At 43.4% G+C, this 22,657-nt stretch overlaps 1 protein-coding gene across 1 annotated transcript in view; it reads right to left on the bottom strand.

The window, feature by feature from the left end:
• The window catches only part of NALCN (sodium leak channel, non-selective), a 3,094,418-nt gene that overhangs the window by 589,328 nt on the left and 2,482,433 nt on the right, over positions 1-22,657 (bottom strand). Inside the window, exon 18 of the mRNA XM_078657626.1 lies at positions 9,483-9,619. Coding sequence (XP_078513752.1) covers positions 9,483-9,619 — 137 coding nt within the window. The remainder of the gene's footprint in view (positions 1-9,482; positions 9,620-22,657) is intronic.

The following is a 22,657-nucleotide window of genomic DNA, read 5'->3' on the forward strand; positions in this document are numbered from 1 at the left end:
TTGAAACTTATAGGCAACCATGTAAGAGTCCAAACATCGATTTAGTTTGTTGCTCCACACTCACAAAACCTATAGCACACTTTCAGAATCATTAGTTGAACTCATTAGTAATATCGATAATATTATTCTAATATAATAAGTAAAATCATCAATGATGTTATTTAACATGTCATGAGTGATTTCATATATGAGATAATAAGCAGTGCATGAAGGAGACTCAAGGTATAGTACGCTTATTGAAATACAACTAATTTATTTCAGTTTTGTTTTTGCTTATTTTAACATTAGCTCATGTCTCATTCCAACACAAACTATATTGACATTTTAACCATTGTATTTTTGATGAATATACAAAAATATGTAAACATTTAAGATTAAGGCACTTAAAACAATTAACTAATTTACCTGTGAAGTAAAGTCCTCTGAAGTAAAGTACTGAAACCCTACCCACGATGTAAAGGCTCCTGATGTACTTACATGCAATGGAATAACTAACAATGTAAAACCTGCAAAGTAATAGTAACATACCTCTGATGATAGTCAAAATTCCATTTTAGCTATGTTTTTATTCTCATCAAATTCCACTCTCTTTATTTCTGCTTATCATTGATCTACCAAGAAGGTTACAACCCACCTCACATCCTATCAACCAACAATCTTACAAAAGAGTAAAACCTAAAAGAGTGTCAAGGTGATCCAACCCCCGAAACACTAGAATGCCATCAGTTGCTAAAGTTACAAGTGACACTCTATTAACCCAGAAATAAACAAATAATCATTTAAGTAAATACTCTGTTGTGATTCCTTAGACTACCAGTGAGTGGTCCAAGGTGAAAATTATTCTGGTAACGTCTTTTCATGACTACCTACAGTGGGTCTTAAATTCTCCTCAATATTTTTCATGGCCACACCTCTATGCTACCCCTTTTTGTCTCTAGCCCTAACTATGTACATCAGAGAATTTCTGAATCAGGGATTGGTTGTGTTCCAAATGCTCCATCATTTTCTATCCGTTGCCCCAAGGCACCCCAGATCCAGTACAGCTTCTGGCCCCAGTATTCAAGCGGCCCTTTTAAACAGAAGCACACTACTCAAATATTGTTGGGAAATCTTTAATCTTCTAACAGATCAACAACTAATTATCTTATTTTTTTTAAATCCTGACTCAGTACTTTAACCCTGACCTCGGGATCAGCCATCCATCTGCTTTAAGATACTCTCCTTTGACTGTACATCTATTAATTTTACAGGTGACAAAGTTTGCTCTGCAAATGGAATTTGTCTCCTTCTTTGTCACAGACATTTAACTGCCTCCTTGCTCTGAATCTGGCTATCTAGGTCAATTTCTCTACTTGAGCAGATTGGTCTTCCTTACTTTAATTATCATGCTGATAGCATACATGATACTGCATATTGTCGCTTAGACGAAGACCTTGAGGAGATCAGGTTATGTCAGATGACGAAGAATCCTTCCCTTACTGGAAGGCATAGTCTATGTATTTTCTTTACAACCAATCCATCTACCATCCTTGACTCCTCACTCAAATTCTTAAGCTAGACATACCATTTTTGAGTCTTTTCTCTGGCATATTAATCTATCAGAAACAAGTTGGGCAACATCCCTCATAACGTACAGTAGCTACCACTGCTCTCTACTTGTTTCCTGATGTGTGTTTTTACATACGTAAAACAATTTTTGTGGTCGGAAATGGCCCAATCAGCCGTTTCTGACAGCAAAAATGCTTCATACATGGGACCCTAAACTCCAGTGCTGCAGGGCTGGTAGGCACTGCCTTGCAATGGTTGTTATCTTTTCAGCACAATCACATCCAGCCTGGAATTCTACCTCCTTTTTAGGTCAAGACTAACAGGCAGCACAAAGTGTCAAGGTCAAGAAAGACATACTGAGTGCAAGAACTTACAGGGACTTGCAGCCCGCCTATTGCTTACCATTGGTTGGCTTTACTGTTACTCTTATTTGCTTGACTTCTATTGGATTGCTTTCCTTGTTTCATCATTCCCATCTTGTGTTTGTCAAACCCATGGAGCATAGCCACTTTTCCATCATTTTGATTGGCAGGATTCTTCTATTTCCTCTACTCAACTTCAGTGTTCCCTCTAACGTGCACGCCTGCGCACCCATGCACCTTTAAGGTACCGAGCACGCAGTGTCCCGTGTTAAGTGCACACACGTTCTTGACGCCACCCGCTTTTAAAATGCGAGCGGAGAAAAACAGCAATTTACTGGTTGCTTGAGGCCTTTGGGAAAGTATTCCTGTTAATCAAAGCGCCCGCCATGCGCTGCAATTAACAGGAATATTTTCACAATGGCCCACAATCAGCACCCAACGGCACTGCATTTAGAAAAGAAATTAAGCAAGTCTGAAAGCACGACGTGTAAAGCACACATTGTGCTTTCAGACTTGCTTCATTTCTTTTCTAAATACAGCACGACTGGGTGCTTATTGTGGGCCTTTGTGAAAGGATTCCTGTTAATCACAGTGCCCGTCATAAGCTGAAATTAACAGGAATATTTTCACAATGGCCGGGAAGGGCGCTGGGCGACTCGTAGCACATCGCTGGTGGAACTCCCGGGCCCACTTGGGACGTCTGCGGCTTCGTCGTCTACACAGGATAAAAAGTGTCTGAGCCCTCCTGGTACCACAACTGCGTGGAGCGCTTCATCAGCACACGCTCGCCAAAGGTTGCCAAGTCGACTTTTTTAAAAATAGTTTTCCACCCACTTGGATGTCGATAATATCAGATTGAGCCACCTCAGGAAAATCGTATGCTATATAAGAGGCATCCGGGAGCGGTGATGGTGTAGCCTGCTCAGTACCTGGACGTCTGCAAACTTTTATGATAAAATGAAGGGGCTGCTGTCTCCTCTGGTGTTTCATCTTTCACGGAAGAGGCATCGACCTCGAGGTCTTGTCAAAAGCAGGTCAATCACCGGCGGGGGCGAGGGGGTGGGGTGCTATCTCTTTGATGTCATCCTTCTGCTTACTTATAAGACTATGTGCATGTTCGTGCTCCAGTATTTGAAATACTTGAAACTGTTTATGGTAGTGGCGCGCATGCAACAATCGCTTTTACACAATTTGGCTAGGCAGGCAGACACCCGATCAGGCGGACATACACACGGACAAGCAGAGCAGCGGAAAGTGTCCTAAGTACGACGGTAGATTAGACAGACATTCCTAGGAGACAGGCGGCCACGATGTAAGCAGGCAGAAACAGAAAATGAGAGAGAAAGGGATGGACACATAGCAGTAATACACAGGCATGGAGAAGCCAGCAGGGACAAAAGCCCGGAAGACAAATATAGACAACACACTTAACGATGTACTGACTGACAAACAGTGGTACACTGAGGTAACTGGATAACAGAGATAAAAAAAACATACATTGGCAAATACAGACAAAGTTGAAAGAATAATATAAATGCATACAGCTTGTGTATAGTTTATGTACAGGTTGAATGACAATATCTAGTTAAAAAGATAGACATGCAGCCAAAAAGACAAGGGGGAGGGAAGGATAGAGAAAATATACAGAAGGAACCCATATTGGCAGAAGTGGATGGTCTGAACACACATATTTGACTGCATTCTCTCTGCAGCTAGAAGGACGGACACACAGACAGACAGACTTATTCAAATTCGACGTGTGCTGATGGATGGACGCATGAATGGACGGGTTATGGATTTGGGAGCTTGCTGGGTTTGAGTCGGTGAATGAGCTGTATGTAAGGATGGATGAGCTAAAGGGGTAGCTGGATGGGTTTGAGTGTGTAGACACGGTGGATGTAAGTTTATGTGGATGGATGAATGAATGGATGCATGGATTTATTTTTCTTGGATGCTAGATGAGTGACACTATGGGTTGGATGGATGGGCTTAAGGGGTAGCTAGATGGGTTTGAGTGTGTGGATAGCGTGTATGTAAGTATATGTGGATGATGAATGGATGGATGGATTTAGGTTACTTGGATGCTAGATGAGTGACACTATGAGTTGGATGGATGGATGGCTAGGGGATGGAGGGGCGGATGGAGGGAGGGACGGGGGTTTGTGTACAGACATAGTCAATGGAAGAATGTATCGACGAAAAGGGAAATGTTCAAATCCTCAGTAAATATGTTTAGAACAATGTTTAAGCAGAGCTTGTCTGCCCTGCAGAGTGCATCCAGCACAGCAGGCGGGCTTCCCTAAGCTGTATTCTATGTGCGCACATTATTCTTGTATTCATACATGACAAGTGCAGGGAATGTGCGTGGGTGATGTTTGCATATTTTTCGACGAGGGTCTTGCAGTTTTCCTCCCGTGAACATGTGTTTGCATCTTGCAGCAGGAGCCGGAGCTGTCGGAGGCTGTCCCCACCTGGCTGACTGCCATGGGCCCTCCGAGGAGCCCCTTGCAGATGGCACTGCTGCTCTGTATGCGGACGGCCAGAGGCTGCAAACAGAGAACCGAGCCGGTCGAGCTCCGAGACAGCGCCGTCCTCAACCTCATTATGAACATCATACAGGACTTGAGAAACTACCACTTGGCCAAGGACAACAGGGTGCAGTTTTACTCCAAATTCTCAGACTACAAACTGGATGACAAGGAAGCCCCCGAGTACCGGCACTATCAGGACGAGCAGAGAGTCGGTGAGTCTCCCGTTTTCGCCCCTCCCGTTAGTTAACATCCGCATTATTCTGTTAGTAAGAAGGTGAAACCGGGCCGAGCCCGAGCACACTATTATGGCTGGGCTTGTTGTGTTGAAAGGTAGGCAGGGCTTGGGTCAGGTGGGTGGTCTCTTTGGACTGGGATGAAGTAAGATTGGGGCACATCTGTAGCACTATATACTAAAATAGAATTGTATCAAATTTACATATCCTCTAAGGAGATCTGTTGTTATCACCTAAAAATGAATATATTGTGCGTCGCAGTTAGTGCAGTAAATTATATCAGAAACAAAGTGTTTGGCTACAGATATTGCACAATAACTTCTAAACTATCTATTTGTGTCCATTAGTGCAGCCGAGGGTGCTCTGGTCAAAGTATTATAAGCCACAAGGCAAAACAAGCATTGGCCACGCGACCATAAAATTAACGGCCGCGCAGCCGTGAAAGTGAAAGTGATCAAGGTGAAAGCAACTGCGATCGCGAGGATGTACGCGTGCAGCAGTGATCGCGCTGGGAGGCAGATGGCGTCTGTGCGTGTGCCCTGAGCCATTACAAGCCAGATGGCAGCTGTTCACGTCGCGCACGCTTGTGCGAGTTACAGCAAGCTGGTGGCCGGCAAAAGTAGCACTTTTAAAAACCAGCTACTAAATGTCTCGCCCGACAGCGCATGCGCTGGTTCTAGCGAGACCTAAAACAATGCTCTTCACTGCAGTAACGGAACCACACATGGATTTCAATTCAAAACACCATGTGTTACACTTCTCTCGTCCAAGAAAATTATTACTCAATGCAAACTTTAAAAATGTATTTTTTTTATCTCTGGGAACAATCCTTTAAAATCAAATAGTACTAGTTTCTATGGCAATGCCAGGTCATCACAAACTACCAAGCATACTAGCGTTCACTATCATGCCAACCAACCCACAACATGAAATGTGCACACACGGAGGCTTGCCTTCATTCTGGCAATGCAGTACCTGTTCTATGGTCGAGGAAGCGTGCTCCACTAGTGCAGTAAGAGTTCCATGTATGCAATGGTGATTTACTTTTTGTTAGTGTGGAATCGTGGACTGCCAGTGCAGTCCCTTTTCTCACAGTGATATGAATTTGTATTCCAAAGGGCAGCAGCTGATACCCTTGGCTGGCATTGCCCGTTTTGCATTACCCTTACTCAAAGGTCATAAGGCAGCAGAAGGAACAGAAAAGAGTATACCACCTTTACTGTTTTCTCCTTCTCCATGTCCCTACGCAGTATAGGGGAGGCTGGAACAAAGGGTCAACCAGGTGAAGTCATCGGGGGCTGCTATAGGGAGCAATGTCACTTCTTTTTCCACTGGGTTTTTGGTGAACTGGCATCGCTGCTGCACGGTTGAGTGGAGGAGGGTGGACCGGTGTGGGTTTGTGTCGCACATGCATTGTCCGGCAGGGAATGCTTGTACTGCTACTTACCATGGTGTACTTGAGTGTTTGTGAATCTTGATGCGATTGTCGGTCTCTGATCACGTGTTTGGTTAGCTAGGGAGCCAACCCTCTGCCAATGCAGAACTCCCAAAGACATGGTCATAGCACAGTCCCAGGTCTCCAATCTAGAGCGGTTGCTGCATGGTCACATCAGTATGTAAGCGACAGAAGATCCGTGTATTAGAAACCTAAGGAGGGGCCACAAAGCGCGGGCTTGCTTGCTCTAGAAGCACTTGTATTATATATCTGGATGCAATGACAGAAGCATGCAAAATATCAGTAGGGTGGCACACTATGCGATGCACATATTTTTAGCTTAATTGCTTTTAAGCCACACCCTTAATAGCATCGGTTACGCCCCTTTGAAAGACCCCCGAGTATTTTCATCCCACTCAAAGCCCTGGTCTACACGCGCGGTCAAGTTCTTGGGGCACATAGCCTTGGCTTCTGGAGTAGTGTGGCTCACTGGTTAGGGGCGGCAGGCCCAAGAGCAGAAGTCCGCCCGGGACCAGGGTTCAATTCCCGACGCCGCAGGGTCGTGGATCTCGGTCAGCGGACACGATAATTCTCGCTTCGATGCTTACTCTAATCAGGGGTTCCACTCGGCAACTCTGGGCATTAGCTTGCCTAATCTCCACAACGACCCCACCAATTCCGGGGATGCCTGGCTCCACCTTGGGGACTCCCAGCAAGGAACCATCCCACAGGGAAAGCCAGGACGGGTTCCCCAGAGTTATACAGCGCTAGGAGACCTATGGACGGGTAGCAGTGCGCTTTACAAGCTCAAAAACATTTACATTTACATTTACATTTGGCTGCAGCGCTCAGAGACGTTACTCTGCCGCGCATAGAGGAAAATAATTAGAGGGAACATTGCTCACCTTTAGGGAACAACTTTTTTCTTTTTATTTAAGCACTCCTTGACAGGTGTATGGGTATTCCACCTGCGTCCCCCGTGTGCTTTTGTCCCCCCTCAAAGTTGCTCTCTTTCACCCTTGAGCTGCTCTCCCCTCACCAGTATTTGTTTCGAGAATAGCAAACTACTTGCAAGGGGTATGAGCCTTGCCACTATTGCACAAATGTGTCAGTCTGACCTGTTTCTGACGTATGACTCATGAATTCAAACTTTAACCCCTTCAGTGCTGATGACGGCTCCCGGTCGTCATCAGTTACAGTGGGCGTGTGCTGATGACGGTCGGGAGCTGTCAAGACCACGCCCGCGATCGGAATGTGCCACACAGGAGCAGAATTCCGGCGGCAGCCAGGGGGTTAATGAGCAAGGGGTGTCCTATACTGTTCCGTGAGAGCTAGAGCTATGCCGGAGTTTCAGGATATCCACATAGAATAGATCCACTTCCAATGAATGTATTTGGGAATCATGGGGAATGTCTACAAGCCCCTTGTGCCGCTGGAAAGTTGGCGCAGAGTGATGCTCCATATTTACAAGGACATGTAAAGTCACACTGCATGGCTTTTTGTGTCCTTGTAAATACGGCCCCTTTTCATGGAGCACCTTGCATGAAAGGAGTGTTCCATGGGTGTTGCTGTGGGTGTTCCCACTCAAGATGCCTGGATTCTGCCACATTCCCAGATTTACATTTCGTTCACCTGGGAATGCGTCAGATTCCTGCGCCTCCCCAGAGTGCATCGAGGAGAAATACTTTTATTTCTCCTCGTTTTTAACTCTTTCTTTGAGTGCTGCATTCTGCAGCACACATAGAAAGAGAAAAACACCTCTTGTGATTGTTTTCGTGCAGGATGGTGCCCGTTCCTGCACAAAAACAATTATCCCCGCACCGCTGGCACCCTTGCAACATAGTACAAGGGTGCCTGCGTTGGCGCATGGCAGTCAATTGTGCACCAGCACAGGGGAGAGCTTAGGAATACGTTATATCATTGTAAATATGACGCACCCCTTTGCTCCGGAAGTAACGCAAAGCAGCCACATGGCTTTTGGCACTGCGTTGCGTTACTTCCCTGTAAATATGGCCCCTTATAGATAGTTAGAAGCTATCCTAAAAATGTGATATGCCTTTGTCCCCCGTAGACATATGACACAACTAGAAAATAATACATGTAAAATATTTTTTAATTAAGCAATACTATATATTGAAGAATGTAGTCGAAATTCATTCATGCATTTAAAAAAAGTTATACTTATATACAGTATATTTTCTATGCATAAGCAGAACTGTAGTATTGTTTGGGTACAGTCCAATAGTAACAGAATTGTTTCTTGAATATATATCTATTTAAATATATTTTTACATACAAGCTTGACTCTTCTCATTTGCAACTAAAACAACATACAAATCTATTACAAGTAATTTGAAACATGCTTTTAGCTGATAATTAAAATAGATGGTAATCGTTTCCATAACCCTCATTTAACTTTCTATTTGTGCAGCTATGTTATTAGATATTCAAAGAAAAATCAACCTCTGGAACTAGTCTAAGGAACATATTTCAAAGGAAATGCGCGGAGAAGCAGCAAATTTTGCAGCACCATGCTCCACTGCTTCCAAAACGCAGGGATGTGCCTTATTTAAGCGCTGGTGCCTTATTTAGCGCTGGTGCTAAAAATAACTGCCCAGCGCCAACGCAGATGCCCTTGCGCCACAGTGCAAGGGTGCCTGCGCTGCAGGGAATGATTGTTTATGTGCAGGATGGTGTTCCTTCCTGCACACAAACAATCAATAAGTTGATTTGTTACTTCTATGTGTGCTGCAAGTAGCAAATTGCCATAATTTAGTGATTGATTATGTGCAGGAAGGGATACCTTCCTGCACATAAACAATAATTAATGCGTTGTGCAGGAAGGGGCACCTTCCTGCACATAACCAATCATTAATGAAGTTTTGCTCTTTCTATCTGTAATGCAGCACACATAGAAAAAGCAAAAACGAGGAGAAATACAAATATTTCTCCTCATTGCGCCATTCTAACGCCTGCTATTGCATTCGTTTTTGGCACAGCCTTTGATTTACACCTCCTTGTAAATCTGGGGCAGTGCCAAAAAGCAATGGGTGTTGGGGGTGGAACACCACACCCATTGCACACCCCATAGGACCACATCTACAATGTGGTGTTAAGACACAAAAAGTGGTTCCACTCTACTTTATAAATATGGTGCAGGAAATTGTGCCCCGGGACATAAAAAAAAAGTGACGTTCAGGTGGTGCAATCTCTTTGTAAATATGACCCTAAGTTTCAAAACTAACATGGCAGTGTAATTTATTGTAGAGTAAAGGTTTTTGGCTTGCTAGGAGAAAGCATTAAGCAGACACACATTCTACAGATAAAATTGTCCTCTTTAAAAATTGCAAATAGGTTACGTGTACATATGTACCTTATTTTGGGAACTGTAAAGTCAGACGGCAGTTTTGATATTTTCACCATTTGCGGCCTGTTTGGAAATTTCTCGAAGATCCGTAGGCGTAAAGGAAGCTTTTCCTTCGTATCCGCGTTGGCCTCGCTTTGTTTAAGCTGCAAAGAAACATACAAATTGCATTTTACATTTCTGGAGACATGAAATTGAACGAAGACATGTAAAAGCAATCATCTAAGCGAACGCAAGATGGCAGCAAAGAACTGCACACGTCAGGTACGTCCCGCAGCAGCCATAAGGCAGCAGAGATCTCAGCACTGTGCGAAATGAGCATAGCCGAGTTTTCTGGAAAGAATAGAAAAACACATCAAAGAGTTCAAAGCCACAGTAATTGCTTATTTACAGCAAACTGCAGAAACGGGTTGGAAAGAAAGATTCACATGAAGTATATCTATTTTTCTTTGGGATACACACATTTATTAGTATATTGCACAGGTCAAATGCCACATTATTGTTATCATTCTTCCTAATATGAGCAATCAATGTTTGCTTCCTTACAGAGACTGTTACCGTCACTTTGCACAGGAAAACTACTAATAATCACAACGTTTCTTCAATATGATTGTATCTACTGCTCGCATTTAACCTGGTTAAATCCTGGCTTTGTTTAACTCTTTGGCTGCGGCGGTAATTCTGCCGCGGCGCTAGGGGGCAGGGGGGCCGCGCGGCGCCGCCATGCTTGTGACGGAAGCATTCCGTCACGAGCCGCGGTGGCGCTGTGCTTGTGTCGGAATGGTTCCGTCACGGCCCTGCCCACTCATTAGAACGTGCCGCGCAGGCGCGGCGGCCGGGCCGTGACGGAACCATTCCGTCACCAGCACAGCCCCACCGTGGCTCGTGACGGAATGGTTCCGTCACGAGCACGCAAGGGGTTAAATAGCTTTCTGATGACGCAACATTTCAGAATGGCAGAAAACATAAATGCAGAGTCTCAAGAGTGATATGCTATGTATTACCAATGTTGAAGGATGGCAGTGGAGGCTGCTACGGTGGTGGGGCACCCAGGGGGAGTAAAAAAAAAAAAGAAAGGATTAATTTACCCGCTGGTCGCCGCCTCTATCCTCTTCTGTTCCTGTCGACTCCAGGCAGTGCACAGGCTCCCAAACTCTCCTAAGCCAATGACGACGCTGCTGTCATGCTGGTAATACTGAGAGAAGCCCCGGGATTGTTCTGAGCGGCCAGGTTTGGCGCGCAGACAGGGCCTGGGAGCCTATGTCTGTTCTCCACCCTGCTGTGCAACACAGCCTGGGTTGGAGAAATGCTAAGTGTGCATGTCGGTTTGGCCGTCCTGAGACAGCCAGCCAAACCGACATGCGCACTTATGGTGCCCATCATTCCTCTGCTCCCCCCTGCTCCGTCAGCAGAGCCTAGTCCAACCCTGCTCCGCCCTAGACTGCCTCAGTGTTGAAAGATAAAATGATCATCACATTGCTTTATTATAAAAAAAAAATCCTACTTGAACTGTCGAGAGAGCAGTGTAGCGACGCTCCTCCGCCTTAACGGAGTACCCGCCGCTGTATGATGAAAGGGGTATCTTAACCCACTCCATGACTATTGTGAGTAGTGGATCCTTATTTCCACTACTCAACTATGCTAATAATTGTTTGTTCTTTTACGACTTATAAATCAAGTTACAGAATCCCATCCTGCCAATGCTGGTTTAATTTGCATTGTGTTATCAGAAACCTTTTTCAAACACTTAATCCTACGCAATGACACACCAAGAGTGAATGTCCATTTTGTGTATGCTGTATCCTAAAAACACAGGAATCAACCTGTACAAAATGTAGTGGTATAAAAACCCATATTTCACAGGGAACTATGAAAAACAGAAAATAATTCACGATTCCCTATGAAATCTGGATTTCATCATCATAATGACATCTTGGGCCGGTTTTAGCACATTTCCATACATTGACATGACTCACACAACGCTAATAGGCAGCACATTCAGTTACGCAGTAACGTGACACGCAAGCGCTGGCTGACCCGAAAATGGTTGCCAGGACAATGCAGCACAGATCGGTCGAACGAACGGTGCCGCTGCGCTCTTCTTTCCAGCCTGTACGGCGATGTTCGCGGGAATTTCACAAGCCCATACATTGTAAAGAGAGTGCACGATGAGCTCACGGTGTCACCGCACCGAGAGCCGCATCAACCGGCAAGACGCCAGACTACTCACGAGTCTGCCTGATTATCCATACGGAGATCGATCTAAGTAAGTTACGGGCATCGATGAAATAGCTCCCTACACCATTACCCTACCCCATAGCCCCCACAACCTCCCCGCGCCACCCCCCGCCCCCACCCCCCTCTCCTAAGTAATCGTTCTGCTCACAGCTTCTTGACACCATTGAATGTCAACCTTGTGGAAACTACAGCCATCCATCTGAGAAGGACTGGAAGAGTACTCAATTCATTACCGACAGAGCCAGCTTCACAAAACCTCTTCACAGTGAGGTAAGATGCGTGCAGCACTAGCTAGAGCCCTGTACTTATCATTGTTAACAGCACAATTTTAACCATGTTCCTTCCTTCCCTGAATACACAGCGTAGCACCCGGCTGGGTACTCGTGTGAGTTCACTTTCCTTCCCTTCACCACATATGGGACACCACCACTTCACTTAGGCTCGCCCTCTGTAGATCAAGGTACTTACCTTCCGTATTATCCTCTCTAAATCTATCGCATGTGTGCCAGTAAAACAAGGCCTAATGCTCTCTGTATTTTCTGCAGATATCTATATAATGACAAGTAACAACCCCAGGCAAACCAAAATTCCAAAGTGCAATGAAAACCAGCAAATTAAAAATGACACTTTACTAAAAAACGATTTTTATAAAAAATCATCAGAGTATTTAATAATTTTCTTAATACAAATTACACAAAAAATGCATATATTTTCTAAAACACCATATAAATAATAATTAAAACAGACATGAACATAACATTTAAAAATGATGGTAAGGGTGAAGTAGTGACTGTTTCTTCAACGAGTTTCAACACCAAGGGGCCGATTTTGATCCGGTAAAATTCTCGTCCGTATGATTCGCATCCGGAGCCGTTTCCATATGACTCGTACACACACCGTACGACTCGACGAGTACGATCCGGACCGGGGTATCAGGACGCGATTCGTACGGTCCACGTCAGGTAAGGGCGAATCGTACGGAAAAGCGCACATTCACATACACACCGTACGGTGCGTACCCCTCTGTGATCGCAGGGGTACGCACCGTACCCCTGCGATCATGGGGGTACGCACCGTACACCCAGCAGACATGGTGTACGCACCATACACCCTGTGTACATGGGGTACGGTGCGTACACCCCAAGATCGTGGGGTACGGTGCATACACCCCGTGATCGCAGGGGTACGCTCCGTACCCCTGCGATCATGGGGGGTACACACCGCACCCGGGGGGGACCGTTCCGTACCTGTTTCGGGGCGAACTCTGCTTTTACGGCTGTTTTCAGCTCCCGTAGAAAAAGGGTCGTACGGTGCGTACCCAACACGAATCGTACTTGCCGGTTCAGAAAACGCAGCCACGAACCGTACAGATGTCGTGTACAGCGTGTTCCGAGGGAGATTCGTACGGGGATTTGATTCGTACAGTCCCTGTACGATTCGTATGGAGTCCAGCTCCTGGTACGGATCGTACTTCGTCGTACGTACGAGAGACGTTGCAGGGTACGATTCGTACGGGAAAAACGCTCTGAACGGCAATTCGGAGCACTTTTTACCGGATCGGAATCGACCCCCAAGTGTCTTCGTCAGGAAAGTACCATCATATAATTATTCTAAAATTAAAATTAGAATAGACAGTCTTTAATACAGATTTTTACAGACTTTTCTACCTAAGTACATTATTGATTGCTGGTACATACATAGTCATAGTTCTAATTTTTTTATAAAAAAACCATAACAGTTTTTGAATTTACATTAGGGAGTACCCTAGAGTGGGCTTCGAGGAAACAGAATTCAAGACAGAGCATGTAAGTAAAGAGATAGCGCATTAAGGCCAAGAACTAGATACCCAAGATGAAGGTGACTGAGACTGAATCTTGCCAATTATTAGATGATAACATTTTGTATGAGCTAACAGTAAAAATAACCGCTTGTCTATAGGGCGGTACTGTAATGTTGTTCTAGCAGCAAAACACAGGATAGGGGCTGGCCGCATTTCGATATCCATTTTGTTCAAGGCAAAAGTGTCTTCTGATATAGAAGAACTAAACATTAAGGTGCGCATGTGCCAGTGTTATAAAACCTTCACACAAATTATATTTATAACCCGCTTCAATTATGCCTGCCAATTGACTAGAGGTAGAGAGAACAAGGATGCAATTCTATAAGTTAATAAGTGATCTCACCTGACAAATTGAACTTACGGCACTGCACCGTCAGGTTCTGATTTGTCTTAGTGATATTTGTGGTAATGGGGCGAGCATGTCAATCACTATGAAAACGCTAAGATCAAAAAAACATGAATGAATAAAATTTATATAAATGCCAAGAGGGGGGAAAAAACGTTTGTATTGTCCTTACTACAGGAACAATGTGGTTAATAAAATTCAAACATTATCCTAGCGGAGAGCAAATAATAAAATAGAGTTTGCCAATGGAGTCCCCCTATTATGTTTAGACAAATATCTTGCGCACTGGCAGGTCACTTCATATTGAGCAGAGACATTACAGATTAACAGATGCACTATAGCACCATGAATATTATCTGTTAAGGTTAAACAACAGTGTGTATACAAGATGGAGAAATTAGTCCAACCAACTGTGTTAAGGTTGCATGAATTAAATTAGCACATACCTAAAAATATTAGTACGGAGATTCTGCTGTTAACGCGGCTGGTCGGACATTCAATTGTGCAGCACTCAGGCTGTCGTTTTAAAAGAAGGGCACAAATCTGGTAAGGAAAACAGTGCGCCAGTAAGTAACTAGAAAATTAATCCAAACAACTGTGTTAAGGTTGCATGAATTAAATTGGCACATGCCCAAAAATATTAGTACGGAGATTCCGCTGTTAACGGGGCTGGTCGGACATTCAATTGTGCAGCACTCTGGCTGTTGTTTTAAAAGAAGGGCACGAATCTGGTAAGGAAACCAGTGCACCAGTAAGTAACCAGAGTAATGGTTGAAGGCGCATTAGCTATAAACATCAAGGGAGCTACAGTTTATATTATAACCTACCTCTAATAGGCCAAATAGACCTTTGGAACTTTTATATATTGCCGAAATAACAAGGATCTGCGCGGTGATGAATATCGGTCAGCCTCGCTGTTTGCAATTTCAAAGCGTATCTGTTTGAAATGGAGCACAGAATATATTAACAATGAGGTCTTACTAATGAACAGGGTTACTGTTAGCTAAATTTGTTTAAAAACAGGGGCATACAGCTAGCATACCTTCAAGGGGCAATGATGGCCTCCTGGTGATTCCTCTCCTCTGGTCAGTGCCAGTTCGAAACAGTTTGTTACTCTGTTTCCTATGGGTTTATATAAGCCTGGTCTTGATTGGCTAAATTGACTGGGCACGCCTATTCTTAAAGGGACCTGATGGTAGGATCAGGTTGTTTTCTACTATGGATACGCATATAAAAGCCTAAAAAGTTTCATCAGTGTAACAAAAAGGATAGTGGCATAGGGAGCAAGGACACCGGCAGCGCTGTTCTACACCCTGAGGACCCCGGTTCGAATCCAGACACTGGCAGGCCAGAATTGAACCATATAAATATAATTTGTGTGAAGGTTTTATAACACTGGCACATGCGCACCTTAATGTTTAGTTCTTCTATATCAGAAGACACTTTTGCCTTGAACAAAATGGATATCGAAATGCGACCAGCCCCTATCCTGTGTTTTGCAGCTAGAACAACATTACAGTACCGCCCTATAGACAAGCGGTTATTTTTACTGTTAGCTCATACAAAATTGTATCATCTAATAATTGGCAAGATTCAGTCTCAGTCACCTTCATCTTGGGTATCTAGTTTTTGGCCTATATGCGCTATCTCTTTACTTACACGCTCTATCTTGAATTCTGTTTCCTCGAAACCCACTCTAGGGTACTCCCTAATGTAAATTCAAAAACTGTTATGGTTTTTTTTTATAAAAAAAACTAGAACTATGACTATGTATGTACCAGCAATTAATAATGTACTTAGGTCGGAAAGTCTGTAAAAATCTGTATTAAAGACTGTCTATTCTAATTTTAATTTTAGATTAATTATATGATGCTACTTTCCTGACGAAGACACTTGGTGTCGAAACGCGTTAAAGAAACCATCCCTACTTCACCCTCACCATCATTTTTAAATTTTATGTTCATGTCTGTTTTAATTATTATGTATATGGTGTTTTAGAAAATAAATGCATTTTTGGTGTAATTTGTATTAAGAAAATGATTAAATACTTTGATGATTTTTTATAAAAATCGTTTTTTAGTAAAGTGTCATTTGTAATTTGCTGGTTTTCATTGCACTTTGGAATTTTGATTTGCCTGGGATTGTTACTTGTCATTATATTGCTTTCCCTGACCCAGGAAATTGATCCACAATCAGGGGGTCCTTGTTATTTACCATTGTTTTCTGCAGATATCCCCACATTATACGTCCTGAAGAGACCCCACATCCATAGGAGGGTTGAAACGTCCTCGACAAGTGTACAGAAAGGACCTTTAAGCAGCCAGTGTTACTATACACACAGGCTATCACCATGTATAATTGAATGGTCACTTCTTGTACCTATGGAAATCTCTTGCTAAACTATTCACAGTTTATATTCACTTATGGTTCCATGCTTCACTTGGGGATACACTGCACAAAGTATACTTCTTTTTGAAATTAAGAAAGTAATTTATACTACTATTGTGTGTATATATATATATATATATATATATATATATGCATGTAGATATATATATATTCACTGAAAAAACCATAGGTTATAGACCATATATAGTTAGGAATTAGCATTTAAAAAACCTTATTTTACTCACACAAAACCATTGAAATTCCATATATAGTTAGTTGCACTAACTATATATCGCGCACCCGCAATCCACTGCTGATGATGTCACATATTACATCATTCATGACATGGTCAGTGACATCACTGATGACATCACTGATAACAACATCCAGTGATTTTTTGTTTCTATAAAGTTTAAATATGTCTTACATATTGAAGAATGAGTGGATGTGTAAGTGTCTGGACGAAGGATTTAGTAGGTGCATGACTGACTGTATGAGTGAGTGATTAAATGTGTCTCACTGAGTGCATGGGTTAGTGACTAAACTGTCTTAATTTGTGCATCATTATGTCTGTTGTTCTGTAAACTGCTGCATGTGTTGATCAGTAGCTATATGAGTAACTATATGGGTTATTGATTGATTGCCCAAGTATTTGTATGGGAGACTGAGTGTGTGTGTGGCTAGCTGGGAGGTGTGTGACTCTGTGCAGATCAATCTGTACTTGTATCAATGATTGTATAAGAAGGTAAGTATGTGTTAGTATATGTTTGAAAATGTAAGGTGCTCTATGTTTAACTGTATAGACAAGAAAATGGAAGTCTCATTGATTCTTTACAGGACTGACTAGGTGTGTGAGTAACTCCATGGATGAGTGGCAGACTGTGAGTGTCTGTATAGGTGTATGAGTGCATATGATAGTGTTGTAAAGATGAGTGATTGTATGTATGAATGATTGTATGGGTGAATGAGTGAAGGTGTGTGTAGACGTAGCAATCAGTGAGTGCGTATGTAGTAACTAGTATTGGTGTGTCAATGGTTTCAAAAATTATACTCTTTTTAACACTGGGTGAAACAGAGGTTATATTAAAATGTGAGGAGATGCATTGTATTGTCACATGAATGATATCATCAGTGATGTGGTCATTGATGTCAAATGAGATGTCATCAGTGATGTCATCAGTGATGTCATTTGAGATGTCATCAGTGATGTCATCAGTGATGTCACTGACCATGTCATGAATGATGTAATATGTGACATCATCAGCAGTGGATTGCGGGTGCGCGATATATAGTTAGTGCAACTAACTATATATGGAATTTCAATGGTTTTGTGTGAGTAGAATAAGGTTTTTTAAATGCTAATTCCTAACTATATATGGTCTATAACCTATGGTTTTTTCAGTGAATTTCAATGGTTTTTTAATAGCAAATATCATAAGCTGTCGAATGTCAAGTACGTGGTAAGTAAAAACATTTTCGTGTTTATGCACACTGATCTGCTTTGAATGCTGCCCCCCACCCCTCATTTCTATTAGGAGTACTCTCTCTTTGCAGATAGTGAAGGGTAGTTAACGCAGCCCTTTGCCCCCTTTGTAATCCGTCGTGCCTGCTTCTCTCTCCATTTGATTGATTGTTCTCTTTGGTTCATTCTCTATTTACAAACAAGCACAGAGTCGCAATACTCTGTTTAGTCTTTGCAGATAGCGAAAAATCGTGTAAAAAAACAAAAGGAATCGAACAAAATCAGTAGGCCACTAATGGGATCTCTTTTTGACCTCGCTAAAATAGAAACATTAGGAACAACCTGTTGAAAATAGCAATGCGTATGTACATAAGCGGCGTTCATTTGTGTTCACAGTACCCCTTGTTGATTGTTTCAATCGAGCATTGAATTGTTCGAAGTTGGTTCTCTTAAGGATCTTCTCTGCCTGCAAACGAGGAAGAATAGGAATATTCTCTCTCCCTTTGCAGATAGTGAAGGGTAGGTAACGCAAGCCTTTAACACGTCGTACCTATTTCATTCCTCATTGATTGATTGATTGTCCGAACATTGACTGTTTGGGAATTAGTTCTTTTTGGAGGTATTCCATGTTTGCAAATAAACGTAGGAAAATCTTTGCAAGTAGTGAAAGGGTACGTAATGCGGACCTTTCTCCCCCGTTGTAATCTGTCATGCCTATCTACTCCCCACTGATTGATGCACCTGTTTCACCCGGACCATTTACTAGAGATACGTTATCTGGCCCGACCAGAGAGCACCCCTAGTGAAAAGGACATATGCAATAATAACGAAGTGATCACTGTATCCTGTTAACAGAAACTTTAGCATGAAACAACCTGGAAAGAAAAGAATAGGAAAACGAAAATCAGTAGGCCACTGATGAACATGAACTTTTATTAAACAACGAACAAAGAAACGATAACATAACGTAATGATAAAACCTATTAATGTCCTAGAAACAAGAAAACGTTAAAATATGCCAGTGGTGAGAGACCAGAAAAACAGTAAGAGAAACCAAATCACCCCTCGCTGTCCCACCGCCAGCCACGCCAAAAAAATCGATAGACTAGGGAAAATGCAAGTCAGTAGAACATCCGCCCCCACTCTGGAAACTTCCAAGGTGGGGCAGGGTTGCGGCTACGCCCAGCCGGGAGCAGCCCATATAAGGCAGGTCCTGCTGCCACGCCTCGGCCAGGAGATCCTAACGTAGGGTGTAGCCGGAGGAGAGGCCGAGGCCAGCGGGACCCGGCCAGGGGATTGCCTTTACAACGCTGAAGAGTTTCAGGGGGGGGGAATGTCTCCTCGACCCTCCCCTCTCTCTCCCAGTCCGGCCGCGGTGGCCCTTGAGAGTTGCAGGTAGTCCCGCCACATGCTCTTCCGGTCCGGCCACCAACGGTCGGGGGGCCGAGGACGACGGGATCCGGCTGCAGCCGATAAACCAAGAAACCCGTTCATGGGGCCAGAGCCAGGGGCGTCCGGCCGACATCTACCGGAAGCCCGGCCCGAAGACGGACGGGACACTTCTTCTTTCTTGAATAATGGCTGCGACAACACTGGGGGGGGATTTCTTGCACATGCCTCCGACCCCCCCCCCCTCGTCCTCATCGCCTGGTCCGGCCATAACAAATCTCAAGCGAGACGCCGTGGGGTGCACTGGGAGGGAGAGACAGTGCGAACAGGCCTCTCCCGCCTCCCCAGGTGGAGGCTTCCCAGCTGCACCCTCAGCGCTCCAGGCGCCCGGAAAAGGGTTCTTCCACTGTGGCCATGCTGCAACGTCTCGCCCGGCAGGGTGGAGCCCGTCCGCTCATTTGACCCCGCGATCACCAGTAGCTACCGAACTCTCAAAATGGCGGTCGACCTGGCAAGAGCGGGCCCAGCATAAAGAAATGGCCCGGTCACTGCTTGACTCCACCACCGTAGTCCTCCACGACCTTGAAGATTCTAGAGGAGCCGCGGGAGTCTCCGACCCCCGATGGGGAATGACTGCCATGATCGCCCGTGGAGTGACGAAACTGTATCCGCGGGACGTCGGCGCTCCCATGCTGGCGCCAGCCTCACTTTAAATTACTAGAATCCTGCAGACCTCAGTTCCGGTGAAAGCACAGTGTGACCCGGTAGGAAAAATTGTTGCACCCCCTCCCCTTTTTCACTGATAGTTCAAACCACCGATCCTTTCCTTTGCCCTTTTAACGGAACTTTGGACTGCCTCCCCCTCTTTTACATTTTCTAGAGAAAACAAAACATTAACCACTACATTAGCATAGCAGTTGACACCAGAACTGTTTTCAAATTTAAAACCAACAACATCTTCAACAAAATCCTTTTTGTTTCTGCTGTGACCCTGCTACAGCACAGGCATTGTCCCCAGCAGTAATTCTGCGATGCCGGTAAGAATAGCTGTGGTGCCTACTGAACTCACTCACCCCCGCGGCGCCCCACGCCGTTATTTGCTGGGCGGCAACTTACTAGACATCACTTTCGTGCCATCTAGATTTCAGCGCGTTCTGCTGCCTTGTAACTATTCGCACAACAGACCGCTACTGACAAGAATATTTCATTATTGGTGCTGTCAATTTCAATAAATCTATTGGATAATTCAAAAGAAATTGCCACGGTCTCTTCGTTGTTTAAATGTTTTTACTGTTTTTGTTTTGTTGTATATATTTATGTTATTAAAGTTTTATATTCCTACTACTTTGTTGGAGTGCTATATATTTTTAATGTGACACATAATTGTAAAAACTTTGATGTACAAAGAGTCATCCCTGGAATCTTCCGCTTCAGGCTCGGTCCCCTCCCCAATCACAATACAGGATGGTTTTCAGATAGTAGGAACGCGTGTGGTGTGACGGATCTCATCGGGTGTGGGCCTTGATCTACTATAACTCCTTTGAAGAGGGGTGATTCTTTACAGCTGGGGCCATAAACTACATCTGCAGGGCTAGCTGATAGCCTGGACAATCGGACACAGAGGAAGAGGAGTGTCAGAGGGTGCGGTAGTGAATAGGGCGAAAGGGAGGTGTCGGGCGGGCACAGAGTGTGATTTTCAGGGAAGAGCAGCGCAGATGGGGGGAGGTTTATTGCCCATGCATAAGACAGAGAGCGGGGGTGACCAGTGCCTGGGGAAGATGCTTGCGAGGGTGAGGAGCCATGCTACGAATCGACAGCGTGCAGAGAGTGGGTCTGGTCAAGACATCTAAAATGGCTGCCGTGCACCACAAAAGTGTGGCATTTCAAAAAAGGCAAGATGGCGCAAACAATGTTTTTCAACACTTCCTCATTTCCTTCGAATCGAACGTTAACAGACGTTGGGGCATATTACCAAAGTTAAGCGATATTTATCGCTAACGATGCTTACCAACGAATTTTTTACCGCTAAGCATCGTCAGAAATTATCGAAGATAAACCTTGCTATTATCAAGGTTTATCGCAAATGCGATAATAAACGGCCGCAATGCATCAATATCGCTAAAAACTCAGCGATATTCATGCATTACCGAGCTAATGCTCTTAGCCATGTTATCCACCTCCCATTGGATAACATGGCTAAGAACTGCTCAGGGCAGGTGTTACTTTTTGGAGATATTCGCACTTAGCGCGAATATCTCCAAAAGGAGATAGATATCTTGCATGTTGTAATGCAAGTTATTGTGGTATATGGAACTCATACCATAATCTCTCAGGAAAGCAGAAACTGATCCTTTTGGGACCGCCTAAAAAGGCCTAGGGGGTGAGGAGTACTCTACTTTGCCCCCTTTTCACGTTCCGAACTATTTTATTTTACTCTCTTCTGTAATTACACAAAATAGCAGCGATAAGATGCATCGGAGACACAGTGAGAGAAAGGAGGCCGGAGATGAAGAAGAGATGTCAAATACACATTGGAGATAATATAGTGGCAGAAGGGAAGTAAATATGAGTAAACTTACCATGTAACATAAAAATGTTGCACTCTATACTATAAGTCTCATTTTATACTACAATCACTTCGCTACAACCTCATAAATTAAAAATAAAAATGAATAATGTCTCAAACAATTTTTGATTTCTAAATATAAATTTATTCTTCAGAATTTTCTAAATTTGAAAGAACTAGTAACATGTCCTCATCAGCAATGTCCTCATGAAAAGTCTGCAATGATGATTCTTGTAACTCTATGGTCTCCAAACATTCGATAAATTCGCCATCAAGAGATTGATCAAAAAAATCATTCAAGTCATCTCCTCCTTGTGACAATATTTCATTATTGGTGCTGTCAATTTCAATCAATGTAGTGGAATCATTCAAGTCATCTCCTCGTGACAATATTTCATTATTGGTGCTCTCAATTTCAATCAATGTAGTGGAATCATTCAAGTCATCTCCTCCTTGTGACAATATTTCATTATTGGTGCTGTCCATTTCAATCAATCTAATGGAATCATACAAGTCATCTCCTCCTTGTGACAATATTTCATTATTGGTGCTCTCAATTTCAATCAATGTAGTGGAATCATTCAAGTCATCTCCTTGTGCCAATATTTCATTATTGGTGCTGTCCATTTCAATCAATCTAATGGAATCATACAAGTCATCTCCTCCTTGTGACAATATTTCATTATTGGTGCTCTCAATTTCAATCAATGTAGTGGACAATTCAAAAGAAATTGCCACGGTCTCTTCATTGTGAGCCATTTTATTTTGAAATTGCTTGCTGTAAATTGCAGAAAAAAATAATCACTTTCATTTATCGTTTTTAGTAATACATAATATAAAACTAACTTTATCAAGTATTTAGTATAACAGAAAGGACTGCAAATAAATAACAGAAAACATTTTTCAAATTATCTTCAAGTGTACAACATAGTTCCCCTTACAAATTAACAACTCA

The sequence above is a fragment of the Lissotriton helveticus genome, chromosome 8, assembly GCF_964261635.1.
Source record: "Lissotriton helveticus chromosome 8, aLisHel1.1, whole genome shotgun sequence".
NCBI classification, from domain to species: domain Eukaryota; kingdom Metazoa; phylum Chordata; class Amphibia; order Caudata; family Salamandridae; genus Lissotriton; species Lissotriton helveticus.